Raw genomic sequence first — 17,197 nt, forward strand, 5'->3', positions numbered from 1 at the left:
TGACTGACTTGTTCCCTGACTTTGGAAGACCTGTAATGAAATCCATAGAAACCTCCATCCAAATTGAGGCCGAGATGGGCAATGGTTGTATTGTGCCTGGTGTGTTGACGGTTTCCCCTTTGTGGCGTTGACAGACATCACATTCTGCTACGAAAGTAAGGATGTCCTTTTTTAACAAATTTTCCATCCTATGCGAGCTGATGATAGAGGGGGCTCCCGCCTGGAGTCCACGGAGGGTATGCGTGTAGTTGTTCTGCTTAAAACTCATATATAATTCCTGGAAATCCATTGTGATTGGCCCAAGAGTGCGGAGCCATTCAGCGCCGAGGACAATGTCGCAACCCCCCATGTGTATGGCAAACATGTGGGTTTTCAATTGATAATCCCCCATTTGAAGTTTGACATTTTCACAGCGGCCTTCACATTTCATTGTGCCTCCATCCGCAATTTGAACTTGGAAGTTAGAAACTGCGCGTACAAAACAATGCACTGCTTCTGCGACTTTTTGATGGATGAAATTATGTGTACTTCCACTATCAATCAAAACTACTACTGGGCGATGTTTAATAAAACCTCTGATTTTGAGAGTTTGAGGGGAAGAAATTCCTGCCAACGCATGCAGCGAAATAACTGGTTCGTCAGGGACATTGTCCTGTTGGTTGTCTTCTTCTAGCGCCTCATGGTCCTCAAGTGGTGGATCTTCCTCTGTTGAGCTGTAGTCAGTGGCAACTATTTGAAAAAATTTGGGCTCCTTGCATTTATGACCCGGGGAGTATTTTTCATCACAGTAGTAACATAGTCCTTGCTTTCTTCTTTCGGCCATTTCCGCAGGTGACACCTTTTGGACCTTAAGTGTTTGAGTCGTGTTGTGAGCCTGTGGGGGGCGACCTTTAGCGGAGAAATTTGGGCGACTGTATTAGGCTGCTAATGCACGTTCCACGTTACGAGCTACCTTGCAAGCCTCCATCCATGTGGGAGGGTGGTGCAGTAGGACTTGAGCTTTGATGGCTTCTTTAAGACCGCTGATAAAACATTCCATGTAGAACGCATCTGAGAGACCCCAAGTGCGGAAGGCTAAGGCTTCAAAAGCTGTAATATATTCATCCACTGTACCAGTCTGTCGGAGCTTAGTAAGACGACCCAAAAAAGAGTCCTCCTGTTCAAAGCGGCCTTGAAGAGCTTTTGTAAATTGGGTCCAAGTCCTAAAAGGTCCATTGCAACGTTGATGCCATTCCCACCATTGCCACCTTTCATTGTCCAAGTACATGCTCCCCAACATAAGCTGAGTCGCATCATCTAAGATACGATTCAGTTTGAAATACTGGTCCATTTGTGCTATCCATGCCGACGGGTGAGAACCGTCAAATTTATGCATATCCAACTTGGGAGGTCGCTGACTGGGTGGTTGGTGGGTGTGCCAGACGTGAGGAGAGTGGCTAGACTCACCCTCATTGTATCCATTGCCATTATACGCCTCCTCGTGGGCTTGCTCCTTGTCCTTCGGGATGAGTTGCGCGACCTGGCTACTTAGTCCGTTAAGCTGAAGGGTGAGGGAGTGCATGGATTCTTCAAGTTTGTCGATCCTTTCATTGGCCATCGCTTGAGCTCTAGTTTCTACCATACACCAACCTGATGAAAATTTGGGACCGCCTAAAAATTTTCACTAATAATTGAATGGTACCACCGTGCTTAGCTCTTTGTCCTGATTCTGATGGGCTAGATCACCAATAAGCGCCCCGGAAGATCTCAGACTTTTTTTTTTTTTTTTCCAAAAAATCCTAATGGAGTTTTACTCCTTCCTTATCAATACTGCAGTGGCCAAATCCTCAAAATGTCAATGCGGCCAAAAGTCCTACGAAAATTATACCCCGGTATAGGAACCCTTCACAACGACTCCGATTTGGTGGATCTGATGGCGAAACAGACTGCTTCTGTGGATCTGATGTCTGCTGCTGCTGCACCCTTTTGTACAAGCGGGTCTGGAAGAGATGCTGCGTGATCCCCTGATAGAAAAAGGGAACTATGGTCTTGAGGAGTGTCAGGTGCTACAGATCGCAATATACATAAGGGTCTGGCAGTAGTACTCGCCCCAATTTTTCAGGGCTCTAACTAAGGAGGATCAACCGTACCCTTAGCCGTACAACCCGACTACCCTATCATACGGGCGAGTAATCTCCCCGAGTGCTGTTCTCGGTGTACTGTAGCCGCAAGACGGCCGACGGTTTATCTATGGCAAGGTTTCAAGGGAGCCTAGGGGGCTTCCAATATACCCAGAGGGTACGTGGAAGACAATTCATGCGCGGTTCTGTCTAATGCGCTACTACTCGAAGGGGTACCCACAAGGGTTACAAGGGAGTCCAACAGACGTGACCACCTCTTGTATTTCCTACGTGCATGCCTCCCCAAATCCGCAGGTTTATGCGCTCAACGACAGATCCCGTGGTTTAAAGATGCCGGAACACGTCTCTAGCCAAAAAATAAAAATATTTGCTAAGAAATGTAGATCCCACCGGCCCTAGAAAGTGGTCTGATACCACTTGTTATGCTCTTAACCTGCAAAATGATACCCAAATACAGAATATGCGAAGAAAAGATACCCAGAACACAGAATAGCAATGATTTTATTATTCAGAGAGTAATGTTCACTTGCCTCTTCGAGGGGGCAACCTCCAATAGAGCAGAGCTCGACTACAAAATAAGACACGATGCTCCTCGCAGGGAGTCTCTATCCTTTATATATGACTCATACATGCAATACCACGAGCCAATATTGTGGGTTTTATTAATACCATCTATCTAATACTATGGCCCATTTGCAACTAACTGTGGTTCCGTCATTAATTGCGGATTAACCACTTACAATTATTAATATGGGCTTTATTGACTCTTGATTATGACGTGATCCCATTACATAAATAAGGGGGTTAGGGTGGGACCCTAACAGAAGACTAAAGAAGGCATGCAGTGTGGACTTGCCTTATTAGCTCATAACCAGGGAAACAAATGGTATGTGGATAGTGGTTGTTCCAAACATATGATTGGGACAAAAGAAAATTTATGTCACTTAAGGAAAATGACAGAGGAAGTAATGTCACCTTTTGAAACAATGCTCCAATAAGAATCAAGGGTAAAGGTGTAGTGAGTCTTGGTAAAAAAAATAAAAGCACAAAATGTGATGTATGTAGAAGGTTTCAAGCACACTCTGCACAGTGTTAGCCAAATGTGTGATAATGGCAATGATGTGACCTTTCAATCTAAAGACTGTGAGATCCACAACATAAAGAATGGAAAAATGGTGGGAAAAGCAATAAGAAACCACAATAATGTATATGTGTTTGATGATTCTAGGGTTAATTGTTATTTGAACAAAACAAGTGAAGCATGGTTGTGGCACAAGAGGCTTGGGCATACGAATTTTGGCAGTTTGATAAAAGTAAGCAAGATGGGAGAAGTGAAAAGGATTACCAAGACTATTGAAGCTCGATAACACAATCTACAATTCATGTCAGTTTGGAAAGCAGACTAGGACTCATTTCAAATCAAAAGAGTTCTTGTTAGAAAATTATATATTACAGAGCAATGGAACACATAAAATATTGCAGAAATATAAAACAAGAAAACGCATAAAACAAGAGAGACATAGATATACGTGGTTCACCCAGTTTGGGCTACGTCCACAGAGAAACAGCCAGTCCTTCCTTTTATATTATCCAACAAACTGAAGAGTTACAACCTACAACAGATCCGCTATAACTCCCTCTTCACTCTCAATCTCCTTTCTCTTCCTCACTCAGAATACTGATATGCATAGACGCAATACAATTCCCTCATATATAGTGAGGGGTTACCTTCTAGGGCAAAAGACCCTAAGTTAAACATAACTTCTAATGAACGACCCAGATTGACTACGAAATTACAACATTTTACAAGGCAATTTTACATCTATTCTTAGCTTCGGGGGTGCTGCCAAAGGTCACAGTCGCCCCCCCCCGGACCCCCCCCTACAACGAATATTTTACGGGTGGCGTTTCCGCTCCATTACGAACTGGGGTCCGATGCGGCGATACCTTTGAATACAAAAGATAATCAGGCTCCACACCCAACAATTCTCCTCATCCAGAACTTTGGAGCTCATTCACACATACATTTGTGGCCCAACCAGAGTAAGAACCTCAAAAGGGGAGAGGTATTTTATGTTTCTCATTGATGATTTCACTAGGGAAACTTGGATTGTCCTCTTAAAAGAAAAGTCAGAAGCGCTCAAGCATTTCATAAAGTTTAAAGCTCAAGTAGAAAATGAGAAAGATTTAAAGATAAAATGCTTAATATTAGACAGAGGGGGAGAGTACACCTCAAGAGAATTTGAGGAATTCTATGAAGAGCATGGCATCAGGAGGCAATACTCAGTGGCTAGAACTCCTTAGCAAAATTGAGTAATAGAGAGGAAGAATAGAACAATCCAAGAAATGGGCAGAGCAATGTTAGAGGAAGCAGGAGGGTCTCATGACTTCTGGGGAGAAGCATCCCAGGAAATAGTATATACATAAAAACTAGCTCGACTTAGGCATAATAGTGATAAAAATCCCTATGAGTTATGGAAGCGAAGACCTGCATCAGTTAAAAACCTCAAGGTGTTTGGAAGAAAGTACTTCATTAAAAGGAATGAAAAGAACCCATGCGAAGTTTGATTCACATGAAGATGAAGGGATATTGCTTGGATACTCTATTCAAAGCAAAGGCTATAAGTGTTACAACAAGCAGATAAGGAAGATTGAGGATTGCATCGACGTTATTGTAGATGAGGTAGTTCACAACCTAAATCTCCTAAAAGAAATATGAACTCAGATGATGAAGAAAGTTCCGATTTGAGGTGCGGATATGGAAGAAACATATTCAGACAGTGAAGATCAAGAAGTAGGCATGACTTCAAGGCCAAAAACACAAGGAATAAAAGCCTCCATTAGACTCTCTCCATTGGAAAGTGCTTTGAATAAGCTTTCCAATGATATGTGGAAGCCCAGAAATGGATTCCTGGTTCAAAAGTTATGGCCTGTTGAAGTTTCAAGGATTGAAGTTGTTAGTGTTTGTTAGTCCTGCCTGTCACCAGTGATCAAATGTGCTCTTTCAAAAAAAAATTAGGGTCCTAGGTCAAGTTTTTAATGGTTTCAGTAGGTCTTCGAATAAAAACACTTTGATCATTGGTTGGTGTGTCTAGGTTAGTGCTACTCCCTTAACATTCATGGTTATCATTATTCATCATGGTCATGTCATTTTTCAAGTGTTACAAGTCATGGATCAGTTAAATAATCATATAGGTCTTGGTCTAGGTCATCACTCGTAATTATCATCATTATGTCAGTTTTAAGCTAAAAAATCCATGTTTATGGTCTTGAGTCCATACATAAGGGAGTTAGCATCTTAGAAGACATATGTAATAAAGGTAAAGATACTACTTCAGTTCATAAAGGTATTGGTACAAAACACCTCACTTTTGGTTTCAAAATGAAGGATGATGTCATGTCATGACATATGCAAAAAGTGAATTTAACTCTTATAAGAGACCATACAAACATTGTTTCACTCATTCCATTGGCATTGAGCACTAATTAACTAGAAAAGGCCATCTTAGTACAACAAGGATCAAAGGACTCTCTCAAAAGGTGATTGACACCCCCTCCAAAACTCCACGCTATGTTTTCAGCAAATCACGTTGTTTTTTTGACCCTTCACTACGTTTTCACTTCTAGAGGCAAATAATACATCTCCAAAGGTTTTCTATGGCCAATGAAGGTTCCATCAGCCTATTGAAAAGTAAGTTAAAGCTCTTGCCACCTCCTATCAACATTTATTTCATCTTTTTCAGTGGAGAAACCCTCCCACAGACCCCACGCTGCGTTTTGTTGGGTGAAGCTCCATATTTCGAAATTACAAACAAGTAATTAGTTCCTTACCTATCCTACCCTTCCTCATACCCAAAATACACTCCCCACAACCTTCATTACCCTACCTCACTCATTTCCCTAATTCCTAGGCCTAACCTTAGTCTCCACACTACATTTTTGGTAGTTTTAGGGTTAGGACCGTGTTTAAATTCCATGCAACAATCCCTTCACTATTTTAATCATTTTCCACCTCTCTAAACTTCCTAACATATCTCCCTACCTCCCCAATTTTTCTTACCCACATATCTCTTCCCTAACCCCTTCATTCCCTCACCTAAATATACTTATCCCAATCCCTTGCTTCCTCTAAAAACTCTGTCTTTCCATCTCTGTGGTTGGGTTTTTCCTTTGCAATTATGAACAATGGAGGGAGGAAAGAATCCATACAATAAAGGAGGCCAGGTTTCAAGCTTTGAGCCACTTGACACCAAAGAATTGAGGTCTTCAACATTTGCTAGACAATGTTTCCAAAAGGTGGGCTGTTTAGGGTTTTGTGAGCAAATTCAGCAAGTGGGATACCATGCCAAGTTGATAAGCCTCTTTTCCACCAAATTGAAAAGAGGAAAATCCAAAATATCAGGGATAGACTTCATCATATCAGCAGAGGTTATTGGCATAATTTTTAGGGTTTTGAGGTCATTTGCCACACATAAGGACAATTTTACTTCAAAATCAGTTTTTGAAGTAAGGAAGATGAATTTGACAAACGTGAAATATGTTTTTGTCAATAATAGAACAAGGAACAAAAACCTCCTTCAGTTTTTACATAGGTATCATAGATTGGGAGATATGCAACTTTCGTGGAGACATATTTTAGAAAATCAAAAATTTCCAAGTTAATTTCCTGTTTTATCCATGATTTTGTGGCACGTATTACGAGAAAATGAAAATCAATTTCCAAAAAATGAGAGAGGTTTTTCTTCAAAACATCCTTATCTACAAAAACCTCTCCCAAGTTTTCAAAAAATTTCATGGTTAGAGAGATATTGCTCCATATTTGAGGCCTATTTTTGCAGAAAACCCAGAAATTTTACATAGTTTTTTGTCCAAAAAGGTAGTGTGCCCCACGCTACGTTTTTGTTGGGGGCCTCCATTTGACAAAAGGTTTACATTTTTGGATTCCTTATGACCTGCACATTAAATTTATGTAACCGGAGATCCATGTCAACAACTTTTTCTAGGTCAAAAAGTAAAAAAAGTACCAAAAAAACACCTTTCTGCCATGTTTTTCAGAGGCACACTACGTTTTTGGAGTAGCTGTGGGAGAAATGGTTTTTGGAGGTCTAGAAGTAGTCTTTTTCAGTGCTTGAAGATTCTATGGTGTAGTATACAGGAAATCTTTATCCATCATTTTTTATATCTTTATTTGGAGTTCAGGAACCCCTCCAAAAGTCACTTACAAGCAACACGCTATGTTTTCTCCAAGCACACTACGTTTTCATGCAATTCGCTACGTGTTTGCCTGGAACTCATTTTTCTCAGTTTGCTCAGTCCAATTCGACTTTTTCTGATGTAATTTTTCATTTAAAGTGTTGTAATGATGTATTGGGGTGTAATTATGTTTGTTAAAGTAAAAATTGAGTATATTCATGCTTGTAAAGGTTTCCATGGTCAAATGAATCAGTTTTAGGCCAATTTGGGAGTTTGTTTTAACCTCCCTAGTCATTAGGTTTGGTTAGAGAGAAGTGTGTAAATTGATTCTATACCGAGGAATTCGACCCCTGAGAGAGGGGGATGTAGTTTTTGGTCTATATGTAACCCAATCTAAGCCATAGAGAGGGTTGGATGCTTGAGAGTCTTTTGGAGCCTTTGTACTTGATCACTTTGCAGTAATACAAGCCAGTTGCAGCTATTATTCAGGAATTCATGTGGTATGATCTTGTGGCAGTGTTTTTATTTTGTGATTCAATTTTATGAATGTTTAATGTGTCTTATTTCCATGCCTATGATTTCAATGATCTTCCTATGAGTTTGATGAACATAATTCCTAAAGTTTAAGCTCTGTTTTGATAGGAATTTCATCTTTATGTTATTTATCTTTTGTTGAATGAAATCATGCTTGCCATCCTTATTTTGAACCTCGGTTTTTCAACCCTACACTACACCGACAAAGTCTCGTAGTGCCATTGAGACATACCTACCTTGCTCCTTTGTATTTTTGCAATTGAGTTTTTCCTAAAACCTTACCCTTGGTTCCTTGACTCATGCTTCATCTAGAAAAACCCTAAATTTGAAAACCCTAGAGTTGAACATATCTAACCTAATATATTTTTCCCACTTTAGTCATATTTGGCTGTGAGATTTATAGAAAGAGCCCTCTTTGGTTTAGCAGGGCTAGCTGCTGAACCCTAGGTGGTCTGAGTTTACCTCTGTCGATCTCCTTTCTTAGTCTTGGGATATTGTGGAGGATAACAGAATCCTTGAGAAGGAAAGAATATCAGTAATCACATATCGGAGGTACAGAGATATTGACGATCGCAACATCAGAGCATCATCATATCATCGATTGCAACATCAAAGAATCAATCATATCGACGATCTCATATCAGAGGTCGGGCATACCAATGCATCACAACATTAGAGCATCAAGCATTTGACGCATCACATATTAGAGGCCTAGAGACATCAAAGATTGGAGGTCGCAACATCAGAGCTTGGAGGATATCAACACATCAGAGCATCAGGCATTTCAATGATCGAAGAATCGAAACTTATGAACATGAAAACCTTTTAAAATTTGTGACATGGGTAAAGCCCATGATAGGGTTAAAAACTGATGGGAACACCAATAAAGGATTAAAAAAAGATTTCATCGCAAAACCAAAGGTGGGCGAGCCCTTTTCTCTCTCCACTAGCATGACACATGGCCACATATGATTGGTTCTGATAAAGCTACAGTGGCATCTGACATTAGCATGACGTGGCAGTATGGAAGGACACGTAGCAGGAAGTTTTGGCGTTTTAAGGGGGCCTAAGGGGACAAATATGGGTGACACGTGTCACCACCATGAGGTGCCACGTGGAGTGATGACATCATATCAGAGACCACATATCAAAGGTTGAGGATGTCGGCACTTTATAATAGTAAGCAATTGGAAACTTCCGATAAGGGGGCTCTGATATTGGGTTAGCGCATGGTCAAGAAGAACTTAAAGAACCAAGGGATTTAAGCACTTAACAAAGAAAAAATAGCCCCCAATAGAATTAAAAACACTCTAGCACCTCAAGGCTAAGCGGCAGGTCATGACCCTCGGTTCTATGGTGAGAAATACAGGAAGGGCTAAGCGAAAGGAGCTCATCACATCAGAGATCAGCAATCAAAAGATTAGAATACTGCACCACTGTGAAGATTGCGATATGGAATTTCTCCGATAAGCATGTTATAGAGAGTTAAAGGCATATGGGTTGGTAGCTACAAGATTAAATGCGATAATAAAGGAGTTGCTCACAGGAGTAATGACGACTATCAAAGATCGCTTGTTCAAGGCAGCAAGGACCACGATCTTTAGGAAAGAGTGTTGGGTACACATTGAGATGAGACGAGCCATCACTGTGCTCTAATGCACACCTTTAGTGAGTTAAATGGAAGTATGGGACTCATGAAGTAGTGTGCAGGTCATCTGAGAATTAATTTCTCAGCATGGAGCTCCATGCTATCAAATGATGAAGGATTGCAAGGTCGATCTCTATTTCTGCACTATGACCCAAAATTGATAGGAGACGCAACAACGAAAAGGGAGGCCATGTCTAAGTATAGCTGGGAATCCAAAGGACATGTGGTAGAGTCTACCTTGCGCACAGTGCCTCAGTAGAACAAAACCATCGCCTGTAATGGAGAAGAGGGGGGAAGTTGAGCAAATGTGTGAGATTATTGAGCTATGAGTGAAGCGCATAGTGATAGTGAGGCTGAAGCACCTGAGAGGACTTTTTCTAATAGTGCAATAAGAGAAGCGAGGGTGTTGTGTGGAGAATGGTGAGAGTAGTGCTGGAGAGCAGTCAATGAAGAGCCCTTGACGGTGAAGGCAGAGCGCAAAAGAAGTGTTGCTGAGAGCAGTAAGAGGAGATCTGTTGCAAGTGATCACAAAAATCAGAGTGCAGAAGTTGAATATAAAGACATCCATTTATTGGTATTTTACTTGTATAATTGTATGCCTTTGTTTTCAGTTTGAAAATTGTATGAAATAGTAGAATAGTGGCAAGGGCAAGTTGGTGCTTACATACTGAAGAGGTTGGTGCCTATTGGCAAGTTGGTGCTTGCAAACTAAAGGTGGTTGGTGCTTGCATACTGAAGAGGTTGGTGCCTCTTGGCAAATTGGTGCTTGCTAACCAAAGGTAGGTTGGTGCCTGCATACTAAAGAGGTTGGTGCCTCTTGGCAATTTGGTGCTTGCTAAATAAAGGGGGTCGGTGGCTCCCGTGAGTGGGTGCTCACAAACAAACAGATTTAATTAAGTGGGTGCTTAATTTACATCATAATCCAAAAACATATTTGTGGTTTTTTCCCTCTAGGTTTCCACGTGAAAAACATCGTGTCAAATGTATGCTGCTCATATGATTGTTGTTTGAATATGTGTGCCTGAAATATTGTTGGTTAACTGATTTGTGAATGAATTATCTCACAAGCTAAAGATTATAAGAAGAGACTGTAAGCATAAAAATAAAACGAATAAGAGTTTCTTAGTTACTAATTCACCCACCCCCCTCTTAGCAATTCCTTATTTTAACAAATATTACATTTTTCTTAATTGTTTTTTATTCCTTCTTTAGTAAAGTGAATGTGTGTTCAAAAATTAACAATGTTGCAATAGTTTTGTTGGAATATTAACATTTTCATAAATGTTAAATTTTTATTAGATAGAGAGTTGGTTAAGAGTATGTGTTTCTTTCCATGAGATTATAAGTTTGAATCTGGAAGGGGGTAGGATATGTACATCATTGTAGATTTAAGTCATCAAATTTCCACATAGAGATCATCCCTTCTCTAACAAAGGAAGGGGCTTTATACATTAATTTCGTGTATGGCTAAGCAATGACCTTAAAAGTAGATTATTGTTATTATTGTATTAGATTTTAGTAAACTAACAATACCATAAAAATAAGACATAAGAGTGTGTTGTAGCCGCTGCAACGACCCCTCCAAAATTTTCTAAATTTTCTAAATTTTGGAGCCCCTCCACCTTTTCCGTAGCTACCGCCCATCCTTAGAGTCCATTCGAAAGCCGGGAAACCCCATAAAGGTCTAGAAAAGACTCACATCTCTTTCATAAGCCAAACCAGGTCGCACAAGTCGCACAAGTCACAGGTTGCATAGGTCGCAGGTTGCATAGGTCGTAGGTCGCATAGGTCAAAGGTCGCATAGGTCGCAAAGGTCGCATAGGTTGCAAAGGTCGCATAGGTCGCAAAGGTCGGAAAGGTTGCACAGGTCGCAGGTCGCATAGGTCGTAGGTCGCATAGGTCGCACAGGTCACAAAGGTCACACAGGTCGCAAAGATCGCATAGGTCGCACAAGTCACAAGGTCGCATAGGTCATATGTCACATAGGTCGCAGGTCGCATAGGTCGTATAGGTCGCATAGGTCGCATAGGTTGCGTAGTCACACCTCCAACCGCTCAACTATCATGTGACCCCATGACCTTCCTAGTTACAAAGTCGCAAAGGTCGTAGGTCGCATAGGTTGCAAAGGTAGCAAAGATCGCACAAGTCGCAGGTCGCATTGGTCGCAAGTCGCATAGGTCACAAAGGTCGCATGGGTCGTAAAGGTCGCAAAGGTCACAAAGATTGCACAAGTCACACAAGTCGTAGGTCGCATAGGTCGCATAGGTCGTAGGTCTCATAGGTTGTAAGTCGCATAGGTCGCAGGTCGCATAGGTCGCACAGGTCGCAAAGGTCGCACAAGTCACATAGGTCGCAAAGTTCGCAAAGATCGCATCGGTCGCACAGGTCGCAAGGTCACATAGGTTGCAGGTCGCATAGGTGCAGGTCGCATAGGTCACATAGGTTGCATAGGTCGCACAGGTCGCGTAGTCGCACCTCCAACCGCTCAACTATCATGTGACCCCACGACCTTTTGAGTCGCAAAGTCGCAAAGGTCGCAGGCCGCATAGAACACAAAGGTCGCAAAGATCGCATAGGTCACAGGTCACATAGGTCGTAGGTCGCATAGGTCGTAGGTCGTAGGTAATTAAATTATTCTATAATAATTTAATTAAAATTATTATAGAATATTAATAATCTCATTTTTATTATGTTAATTTTATTCATTTTTAATACTACAATTTAACATAAAGGAGTGCTAAATGTATTTGACATTTAGGTATTGACTAAATATAAAAATTCAAGCCATGATCTATGTTATCCCATCTAGATAGCAAATTTACATTTTTGTGGGCCATCTTAATAATAATTATATCTCTAAATTTATTATCAATTGGTTGCCGCCAAGGAGACAATTTTTACTTAGATTTAGCTACATTATCTCCGCATAAATTATAAAAACTCTATTGGTTCATGAATTATCTTATTATTTTAATTGTAATTTTTAATAATTTAAAGGTGTATCTTTTTATTGTTTTCATTCTAATTTAACTATATTTAAATTAAGCAAGTGTAGCTACTCCCTAACCCTTGTTCAAATGTAGAAACTAATTTATACCTTTTAAAATTAAATAATTAAATTAAACTAGAAGTAACACACCAAAACTTCTTCCTTAGCTTCATCATTTTCTCAAATTTATACAATAATTATATAATTTAACTAAAACATATAATGAAAATGAATCGATTTATATCTCCTTAATAAATTATTAATCAATCGATTTATATCTCCCTAATAAATTATTAATCACATATAACATGTTATATAATTCTATATTTAACGAATACAAATAATAAACTCATTACATATATTCATATTATATATTTATGTAATCTAGCCCACAGAAATAATGAACATGAATTGATTCATATTTGATTCATATTTGGCGAGTAAATTATTTATTACATACCTTCATGTTATATAAATAATTTAAGGATCATTATTATATGACGTTCATTTTGTAATTGTTATATAGAAAAAAAACACAATTTATTATATTAAGTAATTTTGATAATTAAGAAGATGAGTGTTATGTTCAATAAATTAATAAGTGATTATTTTGAAAAAAAAAAAAAAAAATATATATATATATATATATATATATATATATATATATATATATATATATATAGATATATGAAAATATGTTTATAGAATAATAATTTAATTTAAATACTAAGTTAAACAAAGCTTTGTTATTTGTGAGATAAATAATTTGTCTTTAAGCAATGATTTCATTACTAAAATATATAAATATATATACTTTACCTCTTTCTAATTTTAATCTCTAAATTCTTAGAAAGAAGAACACCTTCATAACCAAACCTAGACAAACTATGCTTTACAACATACTTTACTACACATAAACAAGTGGTGCAAGGCAACATATTGCTTGGCACAATCAATGAGCACAACACATTAGGAAGGGTAAACTTGAGTAATTTACATATAAATAATGTTTATTTTAAAAAAGAAGAAGTTAAATTCACATAATTACACAATCTTTTATTGGCTCATTTCAAACAAAGAAAAATAAAAGCATTTCCAAAAAATTAGTGGTCAACATGCAAATAAGAAAAAAAAAATGTCCTACTTTATAATCAATTAAAAACAAAAAAAATTGATACTTAAGGATGAGACATATCTTGGGGAATTAGACTTCCAATCACTTGAATACATAAAGACTTGTCAACATGTTTTTTTTCCAATTATACCATCACCTACAGAGTTTATAATTATAATTTAGAATTAATATAAAAATGTCTAATTCAATTTAAAATTATAATTTAAAATAAATGATTACATTTTCTTATTCAATATTTTACATTTTATTAATATTATTTTTTTCATAAAATTTCTAAGCTCTTTAAAATTTCAATAATAACCCAAAAAACACTTTTTACATGGACTGAAATAAAATTAGATAAAATTAACTGTGCATGGAAAACCTTTCTTAAAAGAATGTGTTTAAATAAAATATAACACTTAACCCTAAAGAAAAAGGACTCGTGTTAAGTTAAAAAATCTTTGAATTCAAAAAAATCCTAAAGAAAACAAGCTCAAATACCTAATACATCACCCTGATCCATACAAACCACTCATAACACTTTTACCCTAATCCGCAGAGCAAGACCACAACAGACAATAAATCCAATTTTAAAACCCAAAAAATCCTTTCCATCGACGTGGTATTGTGACGGACTAATAAGAAATAATGACACAAATAAGGTGCGTTGGCATTGTCACGGACTAACCAGAAATAATGACACATAAAAAAGAATTTCTTAATTGGATTGTTAGAGTGTGTGTTGGTATTGTCACGGACTAATAAGAAATAATGAGACGTAAATAAGAAATACTGATGACCTTTTGAAATAAAAAAATTGAGATTATAATAATATATGAAATGATATTTTAAAGTTAACAAGATAAAAAATAGTTGATGAGACTATTAGTTTTTTGTGTTTTCTTTCTTTACAATTTAGTTTTTTTCCTGATTCAAATTGTAATTCAGTGTTTTTTCTATTCAAATTAATGATGTGCTGACCCAATCTTCTAACAATCCCTTCGCTAAGAAAATAATGCTAAAAACACTGATGCTAACATATTCTCATAACTTTCTCTCATATCTTTGAATGCATTACATTCCAAAATGAAATGTCTTTGAATGCGTCATTTCATTTCATTTATTTAATTTAGTTTAATTCAAAATTCAAATAGGAATGGGGGCGCCGTTCCAGCCCTCAAGGCAATTGAACAACGGTGCCACCGCCTTGCCTTCGTTGATAGCAACGAACACCTTGTCGAAGTCCACGAACACCTTGTCGAAGTCCTCGCCGGGAGAGCGGCTATTGGTGCCCACCAGCAACGAAGTCCCCAACTCCACTCTCACGAACTCGTACAGCGGATAGGAGCGGCAGTCCTTGATTCTGTTGGGAACGAGGGCGGTTCCCTTTTCGCAGGCGGCCCTCGTCTCATGAACGTCTGCAACAATGCGGACTTTGAGCTCCTCTTCGAATGCAGGGACCCTGGTAAGGATCGAACCGTCGTTGTCGGTTGTCTTTTCGAGCGCGTGTTCGAAGAGCACCTGGCGGAGCACCGTGGTCAGAACGGAGGTAGCGCTGCAGGGGTTGTCGATGTAGGAGAACACCGGCTCCCGGTCGACGGCCTTTAGGAGGAGGAGCTCTCCTCGGGGTCCCACAACGAGGGTCTTCTTGCAGGCTTCTCCGACAGCTTGTCGGACTGCGGCATGTAGATTCTCTTCCAGGTGTCGTAGGTCGATGGCCTGGCAGAGCGCCACGAGGTACGTCGAAGTCATGAGCTTCAAAATCTCGACGGCCTGGGCCGTCATGCGGGCGGAGATGAGACCGAGGGAGTTGACGTCCTGGTTGTGTTGCTCTGCGCTCTGGACATGTGTGGTCACCGGATTGGCAAGAAATTGGAGCTCTGAGGTATACGAGGCCATGGCTACCTCGGCACCCTTGAAACCATAGTCCAGGCTGGGGTCGGGCCCACCGCTGAGATTCGATGGGAGACCTTTATTGTAAAAGTCATTGACGAGCTCCGACATCTGGGCGAAGATGAGCTTGCCCACGGCAGCAAGAGCTAGGCGTACGTTGTCCATGGCGACTCCGATAGGTGTCCCCTGGAAATTACCGCCGTTGAGCGCCTTGTTGCCGGCGGCGTCGATGATGGGGTTGTCGTTGACGGAGTTGATCTCGCGCTGCACCATGTGAGTCGAGGCACGTATCACCTCCACCTGCGGGCCGAGCCACTGTGGGGAGGTGTACAGAGCGTAGCGGTCCTTCTTCGGCTTTGACAACGGGTCGGCCTCCTTGTTCTTCGCGGCGACAGCCTTCATGTATGAGCTGCCATCTAGGAGGTGCTCCATGATCGCTGCCGCTTCGATCTGACCGGGGTGGTCTTTGAGCCGGTGTATGAGATGATTAGTGAACCCCGGATCCCCTTGCATGACTTCACAGAACAACGCCGACAGCACCTCCGACAGAAGCACGACCACGTTGGCATCGAACAGAACCGTGGCTGCCAGAGCCGATCCAACGGCCGTCGCGTTGACAAGCGCCACCCCTTCCTTAGGCCGTAGAACAAATGGCCCGTTCCCCACCCCGGCTGCAGCCAGCGCCTCCGCTGCTCCCACCTCCGTCCCGTCCGCCATCACCGCTCTCGCATTCGGCCGCCCGATCAACAGCCCCGCTATGTACGACAGCGGCACGAGGTCCCCGGATGCCGTTATCGAACCTCGCAACGGCAGCCTGGGCGTAATTCCGGCATTCAACAAGCCAGTCATGGCCTCCAGAATCCCCCAGCGGATCCCCGAGTAGCCCTGTAGCAACGTATTCGTCCGCACCAGCATCGTTGCCCTCGTCGCATCACGAGGTAGCGTGTTCGAATCTCCGCTGCCCCCAAATATCCCCGCATTCAGGAACCGGGCCATCTCCTTCTGCAGCGCCTCAGCGTGGCTTGTACGCCTATGCGACGATGCACCGAACCCCGTCGTAACGCCATAGATAGCCTTCCCGTTGGCAATACTGTCCATCACCCAATTACTACTCTCCTCTACCCTCGCCCTCGCGCCGGTGTCGAGTTCGACTCTCACGGATCCCAATCTCCTCGCCACGGCTGCCACCTGAGCAATTGTGAGACCGGATCCCTGAAGCCTCACGACCGGGGCACGAAACTCCTCCACCATTCGTTTCACTTCCTCAAAGTGAGATCCCTTCATGGACTCCGCTACGGATGCCCAATTCAGCGGATCATTTCCTGCGCGCAAGTTCATTACACCTGTCAAATCCTGGGACGCCATTTGCACTCTGATTAATTCACAATTCGCTAAATTTGTGATAAGATACATAAATATAAATACATAATCCAGGTAAGAGTGCCGGGCTGCCGGCGCAGTCAAACGGGAGGGGGAGGTTGTTTAAAGCCATGTGCTAAATTTGTGATTTTTTTTTGCAATTATCTGTTCGCGGTCTCTGTTTTTATATAAATATCTTTCTCCAAAGTGGAAATGCGTGCAGGGAGAGGACCCGATGATTAAAGTTTTTAATGTTTTTTATTGGATAGCGTGTTCTACACGGAATTTCTCAATCTAAACATAACCCAAATCGCTTAATAATTGACCCATTCTTATAATTAAAA

At 40.6% G+C, this 17,197-nt stretch overlaps 1 protein-coding gene across 1 annotated transcript; it reads right to left on the reverse strand.

Annotated features, from left to right (window-relative positions):
* Nucleotides 1-14,747: 14,747 nt before the first annotated feature.
* Nucleotides 14,748-16,985, reverse strand: LOC149225493 (phenylalanine ammonia-lyase 1-like). The gene has a single exon (XM_089379949.1). The coding sequence runs from the start codon at nucleotides 16,905-16,907 to the stop codon at nucleotides 14,748-14,750; it is 2,160 nt and encodes a 719-aa protein (XP_089236075.1). The 5' UTR covers nucleotides 16,908-16,985.
* Nucleotides 16,986-17,197: the final 212 nt, after the last annotated feature.

This window comes from Pinus tabuliformis, chromosome J (assembly GCF_031772625.1).
Source record: "Pinus tabuliformis cultivar Carrire ecotype Pingquan chromosome J, CPIR1, whole genome shotgun sequence".
In the NCBI taxonomy this organism is placed as follows: Eukaryota; Viridiplantae; Streptophyta; class Pinopsida; order Pinales; family Pinaceae; genus Pinus; species Pinus tabuliformis.

Bases quoted from the DNA above. Each gene is read 5' to 3' on its own strand.
- LOC149225493 (XM_089379949.1), bottom strand. From the start codon at position 16,907: ATGTATCTTATCACAAATTTAGCGAATTGTGAATTAATCAGAGTGCAA.